This window comes from Rhea pennata, chromosome 8 (assembly GCF_028389875.1).
Source record: "Rhea pennata isolate bPtePen1 chromosome 8, bPtePen1.pri, whole genome shotgun sequence".
NCBI lineage: Eukaryota > Metazoa > Chordata > Aves > Rheiformes > Rheidae > Rhea > Rhea pennata.
In genome coordinates, this window is record NC_084670.1 from 31,876,569 (window position 1) to 31,894,892 (window position 18,324).

The window sequence follows — 18,324 nt, forward strand, 5'->3', positions numbered from 1 at the left end:
TTAATTAATGTGCATTTCATTTACTCTGCATAACTTATTTTATTCAAGAAACCAACCCTGTGACAGTATTTGATGTTGAATTGCTTTGGAAACAAATTCAGTTACTTGGTCATTCCTATCTCAGCTTGCTTTCACTCACACGCACAATTTCTGTCTCAATGCAGGCAATTACAGCATATCTCAGCAACAAATTTTAAAAATTGCTTTTTTTTTTCCTGAGTTAGAATAATCCAATTTCCCTGGTCAAAGGTGTACATGGGGCGTATAAAACATGGACAGTTTTTTTTTTTTTGCTCAAACCAAGACACAACCCACACAGAGACTTGCCAACGACTAGGAACACACCTCACCTCTTCTACTGGCAGCTTCGCTACCTTAGCAGGTCTCAGCAGTGGTTACAATGCGCAGCTGCAAACTCAACCCCAAAGGCAATCGGAGCAGAGGGATACTGAAATGTTATGGCCTCATGGCCAAGGTGACAGAGGTGATCACCCATCCCACCAAAGCCTTCTCCAAAACCCCTTCCCACCTCAGTGACAGGGCTGGTTTCTGGTAGCCAGCATTTAGGTCCCTTGGGCACTGAAACTTCCTTTCAAGCCATCTCTGAAAGCATTGCCTGATGCTCTTCAGAGCGTCTCTTCCACTGTTTAGAGATGATTAGCTGGAGCTATCACAACATGCTTGCTGACGAAGGGGGAGCGGGGAGGCCGAGGAGCTCACAGCCCAGCAGCGGCCCAGCTGCACACTGCTCTCACCGCTTTCTCTGTGTCTCCCTTGCACCTGCTGGTAGATCTGGTGCCAGGGACCGAGTATGGCATTGGAATATCAGCCGTCATGGACAACCAGCAGAGTGTGCCAGCCACCATGAACGCCAGGACAGGTGAGTTTTCTGCATTATGGCAAATCATGGGCCAATATCACACAGAGCAAATGCTTCCCCCTCACCCAAAGCATGCCGAATCTTGCTTTCGGAGTATCGCTCCCTCATGGCAAGGCGTTGCTGTCCTCGCCTCCCCACAGGGGATTGGACATCCACTCAGTATGGCTTGCACTTGGGTATATGCATCCGCACCGCCTAGCTCCCACCAGAGCCTCCTCAAACCCTGCAACCCAGACCTTACGTGCCTCCTCCACAGAGCTCGACAGCCCCCGAGACCTCCTGGTGACAGCCTCCACAGAGACGTCCATCTCCCTGGCCTGGACCCAGGCCAAGGGACCCATTGACCACTACCGCATCACCTTTACTCCGGCCTCAGGGATGGCCTCCGAAGTGACAGTGCCCCAGGACAGGTCACAGCTCACCCTCTCAGACCTGGAGCCTGGAACAGAGTACACCATCTCGATCATCGCTGAGCGGGGACGCCAGCAGAGCCAGGAGTCCACTGTGGATGCATTCACAGGTACAGAAGGACAAACTGAGCCAGGGCCAAGCATGGCATAATCCACCATGCTGCCACTTCTGCCAGGGGGGATACATCCCTAGCAAAAGAACTGTCAGGATGGTGAGGGGAATGAGAGCGGTGATAAGGTGGCAGTTCATCCACATGAGAGCAAGTCCATGGCCCGGAGAAGTGGGCCAGCCTAGGTGCCCAGCAGGCTTCCATAGCCCTTTCCATCAGCATTCAACACATCTGTTTTGTTGTTGACTCCCATAAGGAAGAGGCAGGGGAAGAGGGACTCACCAACCTGCACTGTCCTCCTCTGTGGTCAGGTAGCCTGCTTGCCCATAACAAGGAGAAACTAAGCACTGAGGGGCCTCACAAGCCTCTCAGCATGAAAAGCCCAGACAGCACCCCATTACCCACCACAGAGCACTGGGGAGAGAGCTGCTTTGTTGGCAGAGCTGAGAAAAGTCCCATTTTTCCCCTCTCTTGATCTCAACATTGTTTCGGATCAGTGAAGAGTCCCCAGAGCTGGTATTTTGCTACGTCTGTTTGACATGTCCTGGACTAGAGCCAGGGTACTATAGTTTGAGTACTTAGTACGACCTGGAGGTCAGGATCTGCAGATTATCGTGCTGCAGATAGCCGTGCTCTGAAACAGCCAGGGTCTGATCTCCTGATCAATATGATCCTTCGCTGGGCACATACGCCCTGGCAAATCCCAGCCGCAGCCACCTCCCAGTAGCAGGTTTGCATCTCCCCCTCTCTGGCTTGCAGGGGTCCGGCCCATCACCCAGCTGCACTTCTCCCACATGACATCCTCCAGCGTGAACATCACCTGGAGCGACCCGTCGCCACCAGCTGACCGCCTCATCCTGCACTACAGCCCACAGGACAAAGAGGAGGCACAGCAGCTCACACTGGATGGCACCAGGAGACACGCAAGCCTGACGGGGCTGCAGCCGGCCACCGAGTACCAGGTGTCGCTGGTGGCCGTGCACGGCACAATCAGTTCAGAGCCCATCGTGGGCTCTGTAACTACAGGTAATGCAGCCACCCCCATGCCGGAATGAGGGCTCTCTGGCTCGGTTCAAAGAAGGGCTAGAGGCAGATGTGTGGCTTGAAGCCAGCAGCCAAAGTTGGAGTTGACAAGGCAATTTGTTTTCATGCAGGCAGACTTAGGAATCATTTTGTGGGATTTATTGTAGGTTGAGGTCCTATTTCACAAGCTGTATGACCACATCTCCTGCCTCAGGCTTCCCTAGATGCTGAACTCATATACCATTTCATCTCACTTTTGTCTGAGGCTCTTCTTTGACCTGGCAACAGAATCTAAAACAATGCCAGTGGATTAAGCATTTTATCCTCCCGTAATCCCAGAATCCCCACCTCAGCCAAAAAACATATTTGCTTTTTAGCTTGTGCTCCATAATCCCCTTAAAAACCAGCATCATCTCCCTTGCTTAGCTACAGCAGCCGCAACCACGCACAGCAGGGCTGGCATTGGGGCTGGGACCCAAGCCAGGCAGGGAAGCAGGGGCAGCAGCGTCAATGGCCAAGAGACCCACGTTAAAATCGTCCCACAGGCAGTTCAACCTACCTCGCCCCCTAAAAAGCTGGCGGGCCTGCTTTGCTCTTCCAAACTTTAGCACAAGCCAGTGATTAAAGCACAGCTTTCCTCATTTGGGGCTGGTTTTGGAGCAAGCGAACGCATCGCTGTGCCAGTGCTGCAGCCCAGCTTGGCCACTAAAGCTGGAAAGGGCAGACCCTGGCTCTTCACACCCTCGTGCAGTGCTGGCTGCCCAAGCTCCAAGACGAAGGCAGTTATCCACACCAAGAAAGGCAGTCTGATGGGATTGTGCCTGCCTCTGACACCTTTGTGTCCTGCTTTGTCTTGCCCAGGGATCGACGCTCCAAAGGACCTCAGAGCGGGCAACGTGACCCAGGACTCCATGATCATCTACTGGAGCCCTCCCATCGCCACTTTTGACCACTACAGAATATCCTACCGAGCTGCAGAAGGTAGGAGTGAAGCCAACTGTCGCTTGTGCTCTGAGCTACACTGCTGCAGACCCCTCCTGGACGGCCTCCAGCCCCGTTTGGAAACAAGCCACCGGGTCTCCCTAACCAGAGGGAGCCTCCCAGCATCCCTGAACAGGGATGCACTTTTAGGCATCAAACTCACTTAGGCCACCCGGCACCAGCCTCCAAGGGATGCCTGGCATTGCCCTCCCCTCCTGAGCATCTCCTGTGGCCTCAGAAAGGGACAGGGCAAGCCATGCTACAATGCCAAATCTCTTTGCTCTGCCCCTGCAGGGAGGACGGACACCACCGCGATCCCCCGCGATGCTACCGAATACACCCTCCACCGCCTGCAGCCCGCTACGGAGTATGAGATCACTGTGAAGAGCGTGCGGGGCCGGGAGGAGAGCGAGCTGGCCTCCCTCATCGTGCACACAGGTGGGAGGGAGCTCCCCAGCAGGGAGACAACGATATGACAACACCATGTCCAGCCTCGTGCTGAACAGGCAGACCCACCAGCTGGGTGTCTTTGCAGCCACAGTTGCATTAAACTATAATCCCCCAAACAGCTCCTCTAAATGATGAGTTAGGCTCATGGGGCCCCAGTGTGGGCTTCTGAAATACGTCTAAGTAAAGCCTTTCCCATACATGCATGGCTTGTCACACAGGGGAATGATAAATCTACTAGGTACTAGGCACAGGCAGGCCAGAGACATGATACTGGGTAACGGAAGCCATAATGACCTTTCCTAAATGAACCACATACTTTCATAAATAATCCCTGGGGAAAGACTGTCAGAGCCCTGACACAAACAGAGAATTAAACCTCTGCGAGAATTAAACCTCTGCTATCTCCAGACTGTCATCAACATCCTAATCAAAAGGCTCTTTAGAACCTAAAAAAAATGCTAACATCCTAGGCTGCATGTCAGGAAAACCTTGGAAAAGCCCAGCTGAGATAACAGAGAAGTGCAAACTACTGTAACTTCTGATATTCAGCCAGGCCAGAAATAAAAGTTCCATTATTACATATGTGCTTGATCAGCATGAGCTAGGGCCAGATCAGAAGACAACCTGGGAACAGCCACAAGAAGTCTTTTCAGAATGAAGTTCAGAATTCAGATAATCTCTGACGTGCTGACTCTCTCTTTCCTATGCAGCCATGGATGCCCCCTTGGGTGTCACTGCCACTAACGTCACCCCCACTGAGGCCCTGCTGCAGTGGAACTCACCACTATCGGACGTGGAGAACTACGTCATCATCCTCACCCACTACACAGGTATACTCTAATGGCTTTGGGAGGCCAAAATAGCTGAGCTAGAAGAGCATTAGACTGAAGATCTAAAGGTCCCTGGTTCAAGCCTGGGCTTCAGCAAGGGGGGGTCCTTGTTGCTGCAAGCCTGTCTAACATGCTCTAGGAGACCCTGCTTGAGCAGGGAGGTTGAACTAGATGATCTCCAGAGGTCCCTTCCAACCTTACCCATTCTATGATTCTGTGACACAGAAATTTCTGTGTTTATCTGTGCCAGCAAGCTGTGAGATTTGCCAGGGACTTTATTTCAGCTTGCTTCCATCAGAAACAACAAACAAGACCATGCTTTAGATCAGACACCATCACCACAGTTCAGCTGCCATGCAGCAGCTCATGGTAGATCAGCAGTGTAATTGCTTTTGCTCATAAGATGATATCCTTCCACACATTTCAGAGAACCAGCAAAAGCACCTTACCCTAACCCATCTTCTTTGGCTTTCAGTCACAGGAGAAACAATTCTTGTGGATGGAGTCAACCAGGAGTACCAGCTGACTGACCTTCTGCCCAGTACCACCTACACCGTCACCATGTATGCTACCAATGGGCCCTTCACCAGCCAGACCATCAGTACCAACTTTACAACTCGTACGTACAATAACCTCCTCCACTCCCAACTGTTACATGCCATTAGTCACTTGTCCATCCAAAGAAAAGAAGCTAGAAAGGCTGAGCCATCAAAGCTCGTTACATATGTGTGGATGTACAGGTAGCCACGTAGCAAAAGGACACCCAGATAGCATGGCTTCGGGCTGACACAAGAACTGAATTCTTATGACAACAAGTATAAGCCATCATTTTCATAGGAAATGTTCTTTCAATATCCATCCATCCTTTTCTTTGATTTCCCCTAGATGTGGTTTCCTAAGAAGAGAAGACCCTCGACTAGGTCTTTTTCTTGCCTAAAGCCATATCCTGAAGAGCATTAGAATCCATTTAGCTTCCAAGAGGCTTGACAAACCCTGTACCACATGCATTTCAGAGCCATTACCCTTCAGAGAGAGTGCAGGTAGAGGAGCACATTTAGAGGGTTTGCAGAGCTCTTTTCCAAGTTGGGGGTGGGTGATCTAGCCTGGATACTGAGGGCAAGGACAAACTTTTGGCTGTAGCACAGGGTTGTGAGGTCGAATCCCAGTTCACTGAGTTGGGGAGCTGCTTCTGTCGGACTTGAATGGTACCATTTGTGTGAACTTGCACTTCCTTGGGTGCCTATCCACCCTTGCAGTTTTGGACCCTCCAACAAATCTGACTGCAAGCGAAGTCACCCGACAGAGTGCCCTTCTGTCCTGGATGCCTCCAATGGGAGAGATTGAGAACTACATCATGACCTACAGATCAACTGATGGAAGCCATAAGGTGAGTTCTCTCAAAAAGAATGAGGCTCATCAAGTCAAGGAAAAACACGACCATGGGAGAAGCAAGTAGGAAAAATTCAAAAAAGCAAAAGAGCAATGCTTCTTAAGCCAGGGAGACCAGAAGAGCAGACAGTGCTTTCTCCAAAACAATATTTACTTCAGATAAATAATCGAAAAAGCATGAAGAGAATGCCTAGGGCAAATTTTTATGCACACCTGCAAGTCCGGACGAAGAGGGTATACCTGGAAAGTCTACAGGAACATGGGAAATTCAGATCCTATGAAAACACAAGCAAGCAGAGGCAGGAGAAAATTACCCAGCAAACAGGGCAGCTAGAGATGCTATTTGGCCTTCTTGCAAATAGGAAGATAGATAGAGACAGCTAATTAATCTTGCAATACAATATATTTGATTATTTAATGAGTGTGCCCATACTTGTCTGTCTGGAAGTACTACTCCAAACTATCAGAAATACGTCACTGCAAATTGTCTCTTTCCCATTGCCAGCATGACTTACTCACAGTGGCCAAAGAATAACAACTTTGCAGAAAGGGTTCAATATAATGCTGTGTGGCATTGGCTGAAGACCAGAAAAATTAACGTGACAGAAATTAACAGAGCCGAAACCAGCCAATAACCAGGTTTGGCCAGCTCTGCTCCTTACAGTGCTTGGGCAATCTGTCATGCCCTGTACTGAGGGCATTTAGATTTTGAGTCAGTAAATAAAGCACACTGACTGCAAGTATTTATATCTTTAGGAAAGAGAATTCAGCCTTGTGTCCTAACCAACTGTCTTTATCTTATCCAAACCATCCCAAAGGCTAAGTATGTTCATGGACTTCGTGCTGGCTTTCTGCACTGATCTGAAGTCCGTCTTAAGTAATTTGGGCCTTCAACATCGTATCACATTCTGTGAAGGCCCAGGACTACTATTATACGACGCAGCTCTCCATATTCCCTTGCCTCGTCACATCAGCCTTTTCTCTGGCTGATGTTTAAAGAACATGATCCCAGTCCCTCACCCTCACTGAACCACTGGTAAAATGAAGGTGATGAGATCTATCTAGTTTTTGGCTCCCTTTCCTCCTCGTTTGCCCCTTAGGCTCCCCAATGCTTTTCTCTTCTGTTGCTCTTGATATCTACCTCTTTCTGGGACCCATGTACAGGAGCTGATTGTGGATGCCGAAGACACCTGGATCCGCCTGGAGGGGCTTTCGGAGACAACAGAGTACACCGTGCGCCTGCAGGCTGCCCAAAACGCCATGCGGAGTGGCTTCACCTCCACCACCTTCACCACAGGTGAGCACTCATACCACCTCTTCTCAGCCAGGCAGGCCCAGCTATGCTGCTGGCAGCACGAACCACTGTTACCAACAGAAGTGCTCTTGCACTGAGTGGGGAGCAACTCAGCTGGCCTCCCCACTTTGTAGACAAGGTTTGAGCTCTCACAACTATGAAGCAAATGCATTTCCATCCACTTCAGCAGAATCACATCAAAGCGGAATCATTACGGCTGCATGACTGTGGTGCCACTGATTTTATGACTATCTTATAGCAATATTCTCCCCTCTGCCAACTGTAGAGAAGTCCTGACCTGCTAAGGCATAGAGGTGGTTTCCTTTATGAATCGAGTGGTTGGTATCTACAGCCACTGTAACTCTTACAGACAGAGCACTTAACTAGCAAGACTGAAGATTGCATGAAAATGTCATTATTGCCCCATTCTTTGCAACCATTCACATTAGAGAGCGTGGAAAGCATATAGTCCCTACCCTCTCTGAAAAGTCTTGCAAGACCAGGCACTTAGATAGAGTGCATTTTGTTCAGGGCCAAATCCAATTACATTTCTCCTGGACTTCAAAAGCGCTAAGAAGCCTGAAGATGATGTCCATTCCTGTGTGCTGAAATTCCTCCCCTCTGTGCTCAGAGCTCGATTCAGAACTGCTGTGAACACACTTTTCCATTCTGGTTACATGCAAAGGTCTTTTCACCTGCTTTTAAGAGATAATAGACACTATTTATGTCAACAAAAAGGAAAAGACACTTTTCTTATATTTCTATAGAACAGGCTTTCCTGTTGTTCTCACCTCTTATGTGGGCACATAAGGCTAGTACAATTCAGACAGATGATGGAAAAATGCGTGTAATCTTTGAGGTTGCTCTGAGGTCAGAGATGAAATTGCACAGGGTTGGATTCTCAGCTAGTATAAAACAGCAAAAACCCACTGATGGCAGGCAATGAGAGCACCGTTTCCATTAAACAAAAATTTTGGACCTTGACGGTGTTCAAGATGCTATCGCCAGCTGACGCGTCATCTGAACACGAGTTTAATTTGCTTCAAAGGTGAAGATGGACATCAGCTGGAAACCAGTTTCTCCCCATCTACCCCATAGATCTATGAAACAGAAGCTTCCAGGAACGACCACTAAGGCAAAGCAATCCGCAGCCAGAATCCCTTAGCTAGGAAACAGGGTCTCAGATTAAATTAACACTGATAGCATATTTGGGCACTTTGCAGAACAAGGAGTAGTGTTTGAGGAGGAAAAAAAAGCCAAGCTTAATTTAAAATGCTTTGCTTCCTTATGTTCACAGTACACGTCCTGCAGTTCTTTCATTCTTCCTGACATATCAATAGTTCTGCCTCTTTGTTTCATGTTTGCATAAGATTCTTGGGGAACTGTATACAGATGGGACAAAAGGAAGAAATAGATACAGTATTTATAATTTATAGCAGTTGAAAATGTCTTTCAAGGTCTGCTTGGCTTTTAAAGATATGAATATAAATTAAGAAACAAGCAATCTCTGCAGAGCTCTGGGGAGTCTGAAGTGGCTGTCTTTGAAGCAGTTTTCCTTGTTTAACACTAGAAAATGCAAACACTGTCTCACTAGACCTTGCATTGCAGACCATGGAGACAGGGAAAAAAAAAAGGAGGGCTCTTCAGTCTTTGGACAAAGTGACAACCACTGAGTCTCCCCGTCACAAGGGTTTGAAGAGTGGTGGGGAATATACCCAAATGGAAAATAACGCACGGGCTAAACTCTTGCCCCGCCACGCTGCCGGGTGCCTCGCATTTGTGATGCATGTCCACAGCTTGCCCTTCTCACCCTCTGAAGGTGCAATTGCAGCCTCCCTTTAGATCGTTATCAGACGTTGCTCAAAACGGCACTCATTTACCCACCATCCAGATGCGGCAGCAGAGACAAAAGACACAAATCTCCCTTTTGTGCTAAATGAGAAAGAAAATGAAGCCAGAGCCAGACTCTCAGTACTGCTGAAATGTGCTGAGATCTTGTGATTAAGACCAGCTGCAGTTCAGACCACCAAATAAAAATGTGTCTTTATTAGAAGACAACTAGAACATGGCCATGAAGCCCAGGCTACCTGTATCTAACAAATCTCTTACGTTCAGTGCCACAGGGGCCTAATTCCTGCTCAATCTGCAAATGACAGTCAGCCTGGTGTAAGTCTACTATCATTTACAAGGACATGGATCAGGAAAATTCCTCTGGAGTCAGTGAAGTCACGTACTTATGTAGAATTAGTGATACCGAGAGGAGAACAGGTTCTGGTACTTCACGGCTGTCCAAATATGCTGATGACAGCTTAAACCCCAGGGCTTAGAGGCTATGCCAACAGATTTTCCAAGAAGTGACATTTCTCATCATTCACAGCAATGTTATCACACACCTTTCTGATAAGGGACACATGAGAGATTAATTAATATCTGAAACACATTTACTTCATTAAATTCTCTGATGCCTTTGACCAAGATTTAAAGTTACCACTGCCTCTCAGAATAGCTCAGGATTCAGAAGTCAAGTTAGACCCTTCCTGGACTGTAACTAGCTGGGGCTGAGGCTGGCCTCTGTGGCTCATTGAAAAGGGGTCCCCCTGCCTAAGCTTTGCTTCTTTAATTTCGCAGGCGGTCGTGTCTTTGCTAATCCTCAGGACTGCGCCCAGCACCTGATGAACGGTGACACACTGAGTGGAGTCTACACCATCTCCATCAACGGTGACCTCGGCCAGAGGGTGCAGGTGTACTGCGACATGACCACCAACGGAGGAGGGTGGATCGTAAGTAGCTGCACGGATCTGTAACCCAAACGGGGCCTTGCCCCTGCACCTTTCTTCCCTCCTTGCTGGGATTTAGCAGTCATGCCAAGGCCCCTTCCTTCACAAAGGCAATACCATCGCTCTCAGGGGATGGCGGGAGCGGCAGGATCATGCAGCAACCATCCACCTGCAGGCTGCAATGATTTCAAGGCAAGAAGGAGTAACAGCAACTAGGGAGGGTGGAACATCTGGGATACCAGGCATCACTTCACCCTTTCAACTTTGCTTCAGGCTGTGGCTGGCTTAGAAGCAGGAGCACAAAAGGAAGGAGCAGTTACCAAACCTGCCTTTTCCTTGCATGTTGGCTACCCTCTCAATCCTCAGTCTCTCTCCTGGTCATTCGAGCAACATCTTTTCTGGGGGCACAAGTTGTCCCTAGAGAGGCAGGGTGGCATCGTGCTCACTCAAACTGGTCTGCAGAGCACTTCCCATCTGCCCTCGCTCAGCCCTCGCTCCTGTCTGCTCCCCAGCATTGCGGTCACAGCTGCCCGCCACACTACTGCGCTGCTCTCCACGTGAAAAGCAACAGAAAACATGGCCCAGTCCATGGCTCACTACATCAAGCAGCACAGCGGTCCCAGCTTTATCTCAGAGGCACTAGTGCAGCAGGACCAGAGATGGTTCCTTAATGACCAACACTCCCCCCCTGTAGCAACATGGTTTTCCTAATCCTTGTCCCCACCAAGGATGGAGCAAGCCCCATCCTGCTTAACTGGAGAGATACGAGGACAACCCAGCGGCGAGACGCCTGGCCGTGACTCCAGCAAAGGCACCGAGTGTGCCCACGGCGAACGAGGGCAGCAGGCTGCCCCATCCGGCAAAGCTGCCAGGCAGAGCAAAGCACCGCACCGGGCGGGATCAGAACAAGCTTAGAGCTGCACACTTCATTTCCCATGCCATAGGGAACAGCCCACGCGCCAGCACTAGTAGTTACACTTGGAGAAATGCCTTTGATTTATTTGACATGTTTGACGTGCTTTTGGGGAGCAAAATCTGCGAGTGAAGCTGAAATTGATTTATTGTTCTATAAATGAAATTAATGGCTAATAGCCTTCAAAGTGAATGATTCATATTTACTGCCTGCAATAGGAAGGTGTCAGGCATCAACTGGATTGGATCTGCAAAGGAGCATTTTAGAGGTAAATGCCCATTTTGCTGTTGAATTGCAAAATCACAGCTCAACTTGACTTAGATGGACTGGCAACTTAAGTAAAGAGTGCTCTGGCACTTTGATTTTATTTGTGTCACAAACACTCAGTTACATATATTACGCAAAGTTCAGTAGATGTGCAGGCAAAAGGAAAAGAAAAAGGGAGGGGATCCTTCAGAAGCTGATTTCTAGCACAGATCTTTTTTAGCCCACAAATTTACCTCCATCTCACTCTGCTCCAAACTATCCCCTCAATTGTCACACCAGAGGACTTGTGGAAGGAGCCAGCTAAATCCAGAATCACATTCTAGAAAACTAGAATCACTGTGTCTGGGGGCGAGCAAAAAGTTTGAAGGGTGATTTTTTGTCTCTACTCCTATTTTAACACTGATTTGCTGCGGACATCATTTAACATCTTTTCAGTTTATCCGTCTGCATATTGACTATCCCTAGCCTCACATGGCCGCGATTAACCAAAGGGGCATTGCAGTTTTCTCCCCTGAAAGGCACTACGGGAGAGCAAAGTATTCTCTTATTTTTTTGTAGCCCAAGGCCTAGCTAGGCAATCACCATTGCATTTTCTACCCCCTGCAGGTATTCCAGAGGCGGCAGAACGGGCTGACAGATTTCTTTCGGAAGTGGGCAGATTACCGGGTCGGCTTTGGAAACCTGGAAGATGAATTTTGGCTAGGTAACACCTTCACCATTTTGTCTTTCATTGGCACTGTCCAAGCCAAGATCACGGCAAGCAGCGACTCGTACAGCTTGCCTCTGCCTGCCTAATTCCTTTCCCTGCCTCGTTCAGTTGGTAGCTCAGCTGTCAGCTCCTTGCTTTTTACAAGACCTCTTTGCTCTCCCTCTCCTTCAAAACCATTTTTCTTCAGTTGTTCATTCCCTGCCCCTAGGATTAGAGCAGTCATACATGGATACACAACATAAAAGTGAGTTAAAAGGCCAGCAGGTCCCTAGTTTGTAAAGTTAATGTACTAGCCTTTCATTCTGACACTGGTTAAACCTCATGTCGGTAAAATCCCAGAACTGGACTGTTTTATCCAGTTCCTCGGGCCGTTTCTGTTTGCCTCAGGAACGTCCTGAATCAGTCCATAGATCCCTCCAGAGAGAGGCTCAAACTGAGAAGGGTGAACACTGGGGGACCTTGTGGGCCAGAACCTGGTATTTTCCTTGAATAACTAGAGTTTGTGTCGGTGGCATCTATGACTCACAGGCCTCCTCAGGCTTCAGTGAGCAAAACAGTTGCCCAAAGGAAATAGGAAAAGGGTAAGTGGGAGATTCAGCAGAGCTCTGAAATGGAGCACTCTCCCATAAAAAATGAGCATGACCAAGGCCTGCTCTATAGACTAAACATGCTCTGGCTTTTAAGAGAGTTTATCATCCACAGCCAAAGGCAGCTTTGTAACAGGAGAAGCAGCAGGACTCCACAGCTGATTGCCCCCAGACTCAGTGATGCTAAAAAGGGGAGAGAGAGAGTTCAGACCCAGCCAGTGCCAGGAAAGAGAAAAACCTAACCAGAAGCACTGTTGCTCTGTGGTTTCTCTCCTCATTTTCGTCGCCCAGAGCTATTGTATTTGCCTAGAGCTTTTTCAGCTTGCTAGCAGAGCATATCCAGGCACTGGGTCTCACCAGATGTCTCGCTGCTTGTCCTGCCAGGCTTGGACAACATCCACAAGATCACCTCCCAGGGGCGCTACGAGTTGCGAATAGACATGAGAGACGGCCAGGAAGCAGCATATGCCTACTACGACAAGTTCTCCATCGGTGACTCCAGGAGCCTGTACAAGCTCCGAATAGGAGACTACAACGGGACCTCTGGTACAAACTCAGTGCTAGCCAGCACCTAATGTGTTGTAGGAAGCTCCCGGGACCAGGCGGTCTGAAACTGTAAAGGAAATCCCAACTCAAAGCTGTTTCTTCTCTTCTGGAGCAGCAAGGCAATAAGCCATAGCTTCCCATAGTTCACCATGTAAACTAGATGGATAAATCCCGTTAAAGACATAGGGAATTTTCCATTGGGGATTAGACATTTAATATAGTAGCCCTTGCTGTTCAGATAATCAGGTCAATAGTCAGAGGTGTCATCTCACACAACAGTCACTACAGCTCACTCTGTTAGTGCCACGCCGTGCTGGAGGGTGAATTTATTACCCTCCCACAGCAATGGAAAATCTGCAATGCTCTGCATAGTTTCATCATATAGGGCCAAAACACTAGTCAGTTTTGCAAGGACGCTGTTAAACCTGCTTGCTTGGTTAACGCAGCAATGCTGCGCTTTGCCTATCGGAAAGCTTCCTGGGGAGACAGCCTCACACTGAAGCACCCTGGGCCGCAGGATGGCAGAGGGAGGGCACAGACAAGGAGGAGGAGAATGGGTGTAACTGCAACTACTCTAGCTAGGATGGAAATCTCTAATGGTGCAGACAAAACTTCACTTCTATGCCCTTGGCGAGGAAGCCCACATTGTATCTCAGATGCAGGAATTTTCCCGTACGATACCTGCTACTTGCCACAGGGGAAGTAAAGATAAGGAACTGCATTGCACGCAACACAGCACTCACTCTGGTCTTACATCTCAGGACACGAGCCTATTGCCAAGTAGGCTCAGGACTCAATCTGTTGCCAGAACGCCAGGGACAGTGCTTCAGACACAACACCTGCCTCTTCCCACCTCTTATTCCAACAGTCAGATCAAGGAACTTCTGCTGCACCTTAAGGGAAGAAAGGACTTGCCAAGTTGCTCATTGCTGAGAGGTTTTTGAGAGTCTCTCAGCATCTGTTCACAGTCAGGACTGTACGCAGTTACTATAGGTCCACTTCATATCTTCTTGGGGACCCCAAGGAGCATATTCAGAATGTCTCGTCTAAGCACATCACCTGACTGTAGTAATGACCATCACATATTTATTATTTTAAATTCAAGGGAATGAATGCCATTTCCAGGTGCCTATCCACTAGCGTGCCAACTCTCAGCTCCCTGACAAACCAAGAGAAAGACACACTACTGATGGCTGTGCTGGTCTCCTACAGTAAACTCCCTGAATGCGGTCCTGGGCACAGCTGGTCCAGGAGGTCAGCAGCTCTGTGGTTCTGTAATACAGTTAGGAATCATGGCAGCAAGAAAAAAGAATTTAGTTTTAACTCTAAAAGGCCAATATTAAGAAAAGTCTTAAGTCTTAAAGCTAGCCTTAGGCTAAGCTTTAAGAAAATCAGGTCTAGGGTCCAAAGTGTACGGATCACATGTGCTTAAAATGAGTTCAACACACAGTCCAGGAAGAGAAGCAGCCCTGAGCTTTGTAGCAGTTCCCCTCCTGCCTCCCATCCCTGAAGGAGCACAGATCCACTGTTTTTTTCTTTCTTTCTATTTTATAGTTCTGAGGGTGTGAGTTGGAGGCAGTCAATATTTACAGGGAGCAACAATCTTTCATGTTGGCTCTTCTTTCATCCAAAGGCAGGCTTCTTGTTCCTTCATAAGGAAAGCAGGTTAGGCATCTGTGGTGGAATAAGATATCACATGCCCTCCAGAAAGTTCTTCCCCTTATCCAAAGGATTAAAAAAAAGAGGGCCAAACATCTTGGCTCAAGAGATGAATGCTTGTTCACCTTTCAGAGAATATTTTCCTTTGGCTAATGGGAGGGGAGGAGGATGGAGAAGTCCTAAAGTCACATAGTTTTTAGATCCAGATCCAACTTTCCAGAAATCCAGAATGCCCAAATCTAGGATTTAATTCCCTTCTGCAGCCCTGAAATTTAGATTTGGAGCCAGATTGCAGATTGCCACTATATCTATCAAACCTAAATAGACCTAAATAGGATTTAGTTGAGTCTGTATTGATCCCAAACTAACAGCAGAGGATCTCAGATGAACCAATTGCTAGCAATTCCAGTTAACATTAATCCCACATGGTCCACAGCTGTTTGAACTGGTGACCAGCAGGCTGCCAGACTGAACATTAACGTGTCATAATTTCCTAGTGAAAAAGCCAGACTGCTTGAGCACCAAGGTGCACAACCCAAGAGCAACCTTATCTGTCAGTCACCCTTTAAAGCACCTCTTTCCACAGGGGATTCCCTCACCTACCACCAAGGCCGCCCCTTCTCCACCAAGGACAGGGACAACGACGTCGCTGTGACCAACTGTGCCATGTCATACAAAGGGGCCTGGTGGTACAAGAACTGCCACCGGACCAACCTCAATGGCAAGTACGGAGAGTCCCGGCACAGTCAGGTAAGATCATACAGCATTTCTTGTAACGGTGTGATCGCCACCCTGCGTTCTTAGTCCCTTCCCCCATTTTCTTGTTGCCTGCCAGATTCTATTCAGTGATTCTTTTTTTTTTTAAGGCAAAAGTGATGCCTCCTCAGCAAGAGAGCAAACATTGGCTGGGGCTGCAGCTGTGGTCAGTGCTCAGGAGTCAGGAGCACTTCAAGAGTTATCCCACCTAACTGAAGGAGCCACCTTTGAGCCATTTAGGCTGATATTTTGCACCTCGCATTGGCTGTCCTGGTCATTTACCATGGCAGCTTGCTAAATCACATTAAAAAAAAAAAAAAAAAGTATCTAATTTGATCAAAAGCCTTTGAAAGATGGAAATGACCAAATAAGCAAGATTAGCATAAGAATTTCTTGCTCTCAGCCTAACAAATCATATTCTTCCTTCTGGCACCTCCACAGAGTTCAAATTTGTTTTCTTCCTCTCCCACTCTTGTTTCGTGTTAGGTTTTTTATTCACTCTGTACCTTTTTCTCTCCCTTCTGCCAGGGGATTAACTGGTACCATTGGAAAGGCCACGAGTTCTCCATACCCTTTGTGGAAATGAAGATGCGACCCTACAACCACCGTAACATCTCTGGGAGGAAGCGACGGTCCCTACAGCTCTGAGCCAGCAGGACCCCTCTCCCACTTCCCACCACCTGACCTTTTCTGTCATTTGTTTGTATTTTATAATATGAAAAGGGTTAAAAGAAATACTACTCCTCTGAGATAGCAACCTGCCCCTCACAAGTCCTGGAGGGAACCACGGCACTAGTAAAGGCTGTGGGGAAGGAAAGACCTCATTGCTTTGCATCAGTCCCAGAGAGATACCAAATTTCCAGTCTCCCTGCCCCAAAACTCTTGCCCTTAACAGGAAAAGAAAGAGAGACAGATTTTTGATATTTTTTTAAAAGATCTAGAAATCCCCAGCAACCCGTCAGAAGTATTTCACTTGCCCTACGACCACCATCTCTGCTGTGAAATCCCTCCCCTGTTCTTAAGGCAGACCCTGTTCACCAGCGACTCTGATGGGCATAGGCCTTGCCAGAGTGCAGGGCAGACCCTCTCTTTGGACAGGCCACCTCTCTGCAGCCTGGGACCAGTCAACCTCTTGGGCCACGTGGCAGAAACCTTCACCCTCAGGATCTTGATGTAACCGTTTCCACCCTATAAGATTGGCCAGAGACACCAATCCTTTTCCTGCCTCCCTCTCTCCTCTCTGGCAGCAGGTCCTGAGCTTCCCATCACCCCACAAACACCAACTCTTCTAGCAGGTGAGAAGCCTGCCTCTGCCTTTGGCCAAGGGCGCACACAGCCTGGTTATCCCTCTCGCTAAGTACAGGCACTCTACAGGCACAGACAAAGCGAGGACCAGAACAAGAGGCATCACGTAGAGAGATTTGACTATTGCAGATCTCCCGATAAGGGCATGGAGAATATTTGCACATGCAGACAAATTCTAGAGAGACCACAGTTCATGTGTTAACCCACCAGCACATAGTCCACCACAGCCAAAGTCATCCTCTTGTGGATGGGGTGTAGAGGAGCAGACAGTATAGACCGTGAGCTGTTCTACCATCCAGGCGCACTTGAAAGCTGCATCTCCTTTGTGAGCTGAGCTTATCACGCTTATGGTGCATGATATTTATCTGGGCTATGTTTAGCTTGAGGGAGAGGAAAGGAGACAAATCAGACAACTGGGCAGAAAAAACATTTCCTGCAGTCTTTAAGTCTAACTAGGGCCCATTTCTTCTACTACTTTAATATGCCACCACATTGTCTCCCACAGAGGTAGCTGGTCCCAAACCAAAGAGTGTTAAAGACCAGCAACCGAAGGAGTTACCAGATGGCTATAGTCCAGCCAGAAGCCAGCAGAGTATGTGGCAATCTTCGGCATGGCCCAGGAGCCACAGTCACGGATCTCTGTGCGTGTGGCAGGAATGATGATGATGCAGTCGAGGGAAGAGAAGTGCAAGCTGAGAAATGCTCGTTCCCTTCCTGCTCCTACACCATCCTGTTCACTGTGATCGCAAGAGGACACAAATTCTCAGTGCCTTGGTATCATCATCGCTGTAACGGGAAATCAGCCGGTTCCCTTCCTTGAAAGAAGGCCTAGTCCATTAAGATTTGTACAGCACTTTGAGACCCTAGAAAGAACTGATGAGTTTGCTCTTCCTGTCCTTTACTTCTCTTGTCTTAAAGAAGACAGACCCTGCAGAGAGCTCCCCTTGTGCTGTTGTCGTTGGCACCGCTTCCACTTATCACAAACAAACATCACACTGGATTTAGTCCTCTCTGCCGCAGGCTCCGATCAATGTTGTGCATTGTAGTTAGCCTGGCGTAGGAGAAAGGACTTGTCCCCACTTCTGATTCTTACACGCAAGTACAATGCAGCTCGTATCTGGGTTCACAGCCAAGGGAGTATTACAAATGCAAAACATTGTTTTCGATTTTATCACACTGAAGCTGCTTTGTCTTAAGAAGCACTTCCACAGGGCAACATAAAGGCATCTTTGCAGTAGCTTATAATTCAGGCCACTGTCTCTGTCATAGTCATGCTCCTAGATTTTCTGATGTTACTCACCATTGATGTGGACCTGAAGGACATTAAGCAGCAAATGCAGCCTGCCTTATCTGTGCCATGTGCTGGCACACAAAAACATAGCTAACTCAGAGGTCAGGATTAGATATAGAGTTGAATCCTTTGAGTGGTCAGCTTAAA

At 48.1% G+C, this 18,324-nt stretch overlaps 1 protein-coding gene across 2 annotated transcripts in view; it reads left to right on the forward strand.

Moving 5' to 3' along the window:
* Positions 1-16,229, forward strand: part of TNR (tenascin R) — a 29,204-nt gene extending 12,975 nt beyond the window's left edge. For both annotated transcript variants that reach the window (XM_062581115.1, XM_062581116.1), the window contains exons 8-21: positions 791-880; positions 1,137-1,400; positions 2,160-2,426; positions 3,285-3,404; positions 3,699-3,842; positions 4,565-4,684; positions 5,160-5,303; positions 5,941-6,071; positions 7,238-7,370; positions 9,996-10,147; positions 11,931-12,027; positions 13,005-13,166; positions 15,412-15,575; positions 16,110-16,229. In XM_062581115.1, the coding sequence (XP_062437099.1) occupies positions 791-880; positions 1,137-1,400; positions 2,160-2,426; positions 3,285-3,404; positions 3,699-3,842; positions 4,565-4,684; positions 5,160-5,303; positions 5,941-6,071; positions 7,238-7,370; positions 9,996-10,147; positions 11,931-12,027; positions 13,005-13,166; positions 15,412-15,575; positions 16,110-16,229 (2,108 nt within the window). The remainder of the gene's footprint in view (positions 1-790; positions 881-1,136; positions 1,401-2,159; positions 2,427-3,284; positions 3,405-3,698; positions 3,843-4,564; positions 4,685-5,159; positions 5,304-5,940; positions 6,072-7,237; positions 7,371-9,995; positions 10,148-11,930; positions 12,028-13,004; positions 13,167-15,411; positions 15,576-16,109) is intronic.
* The last annotated feature ends 2,095 nt before the right edge of the window (positions 16,230-18,324 follow it).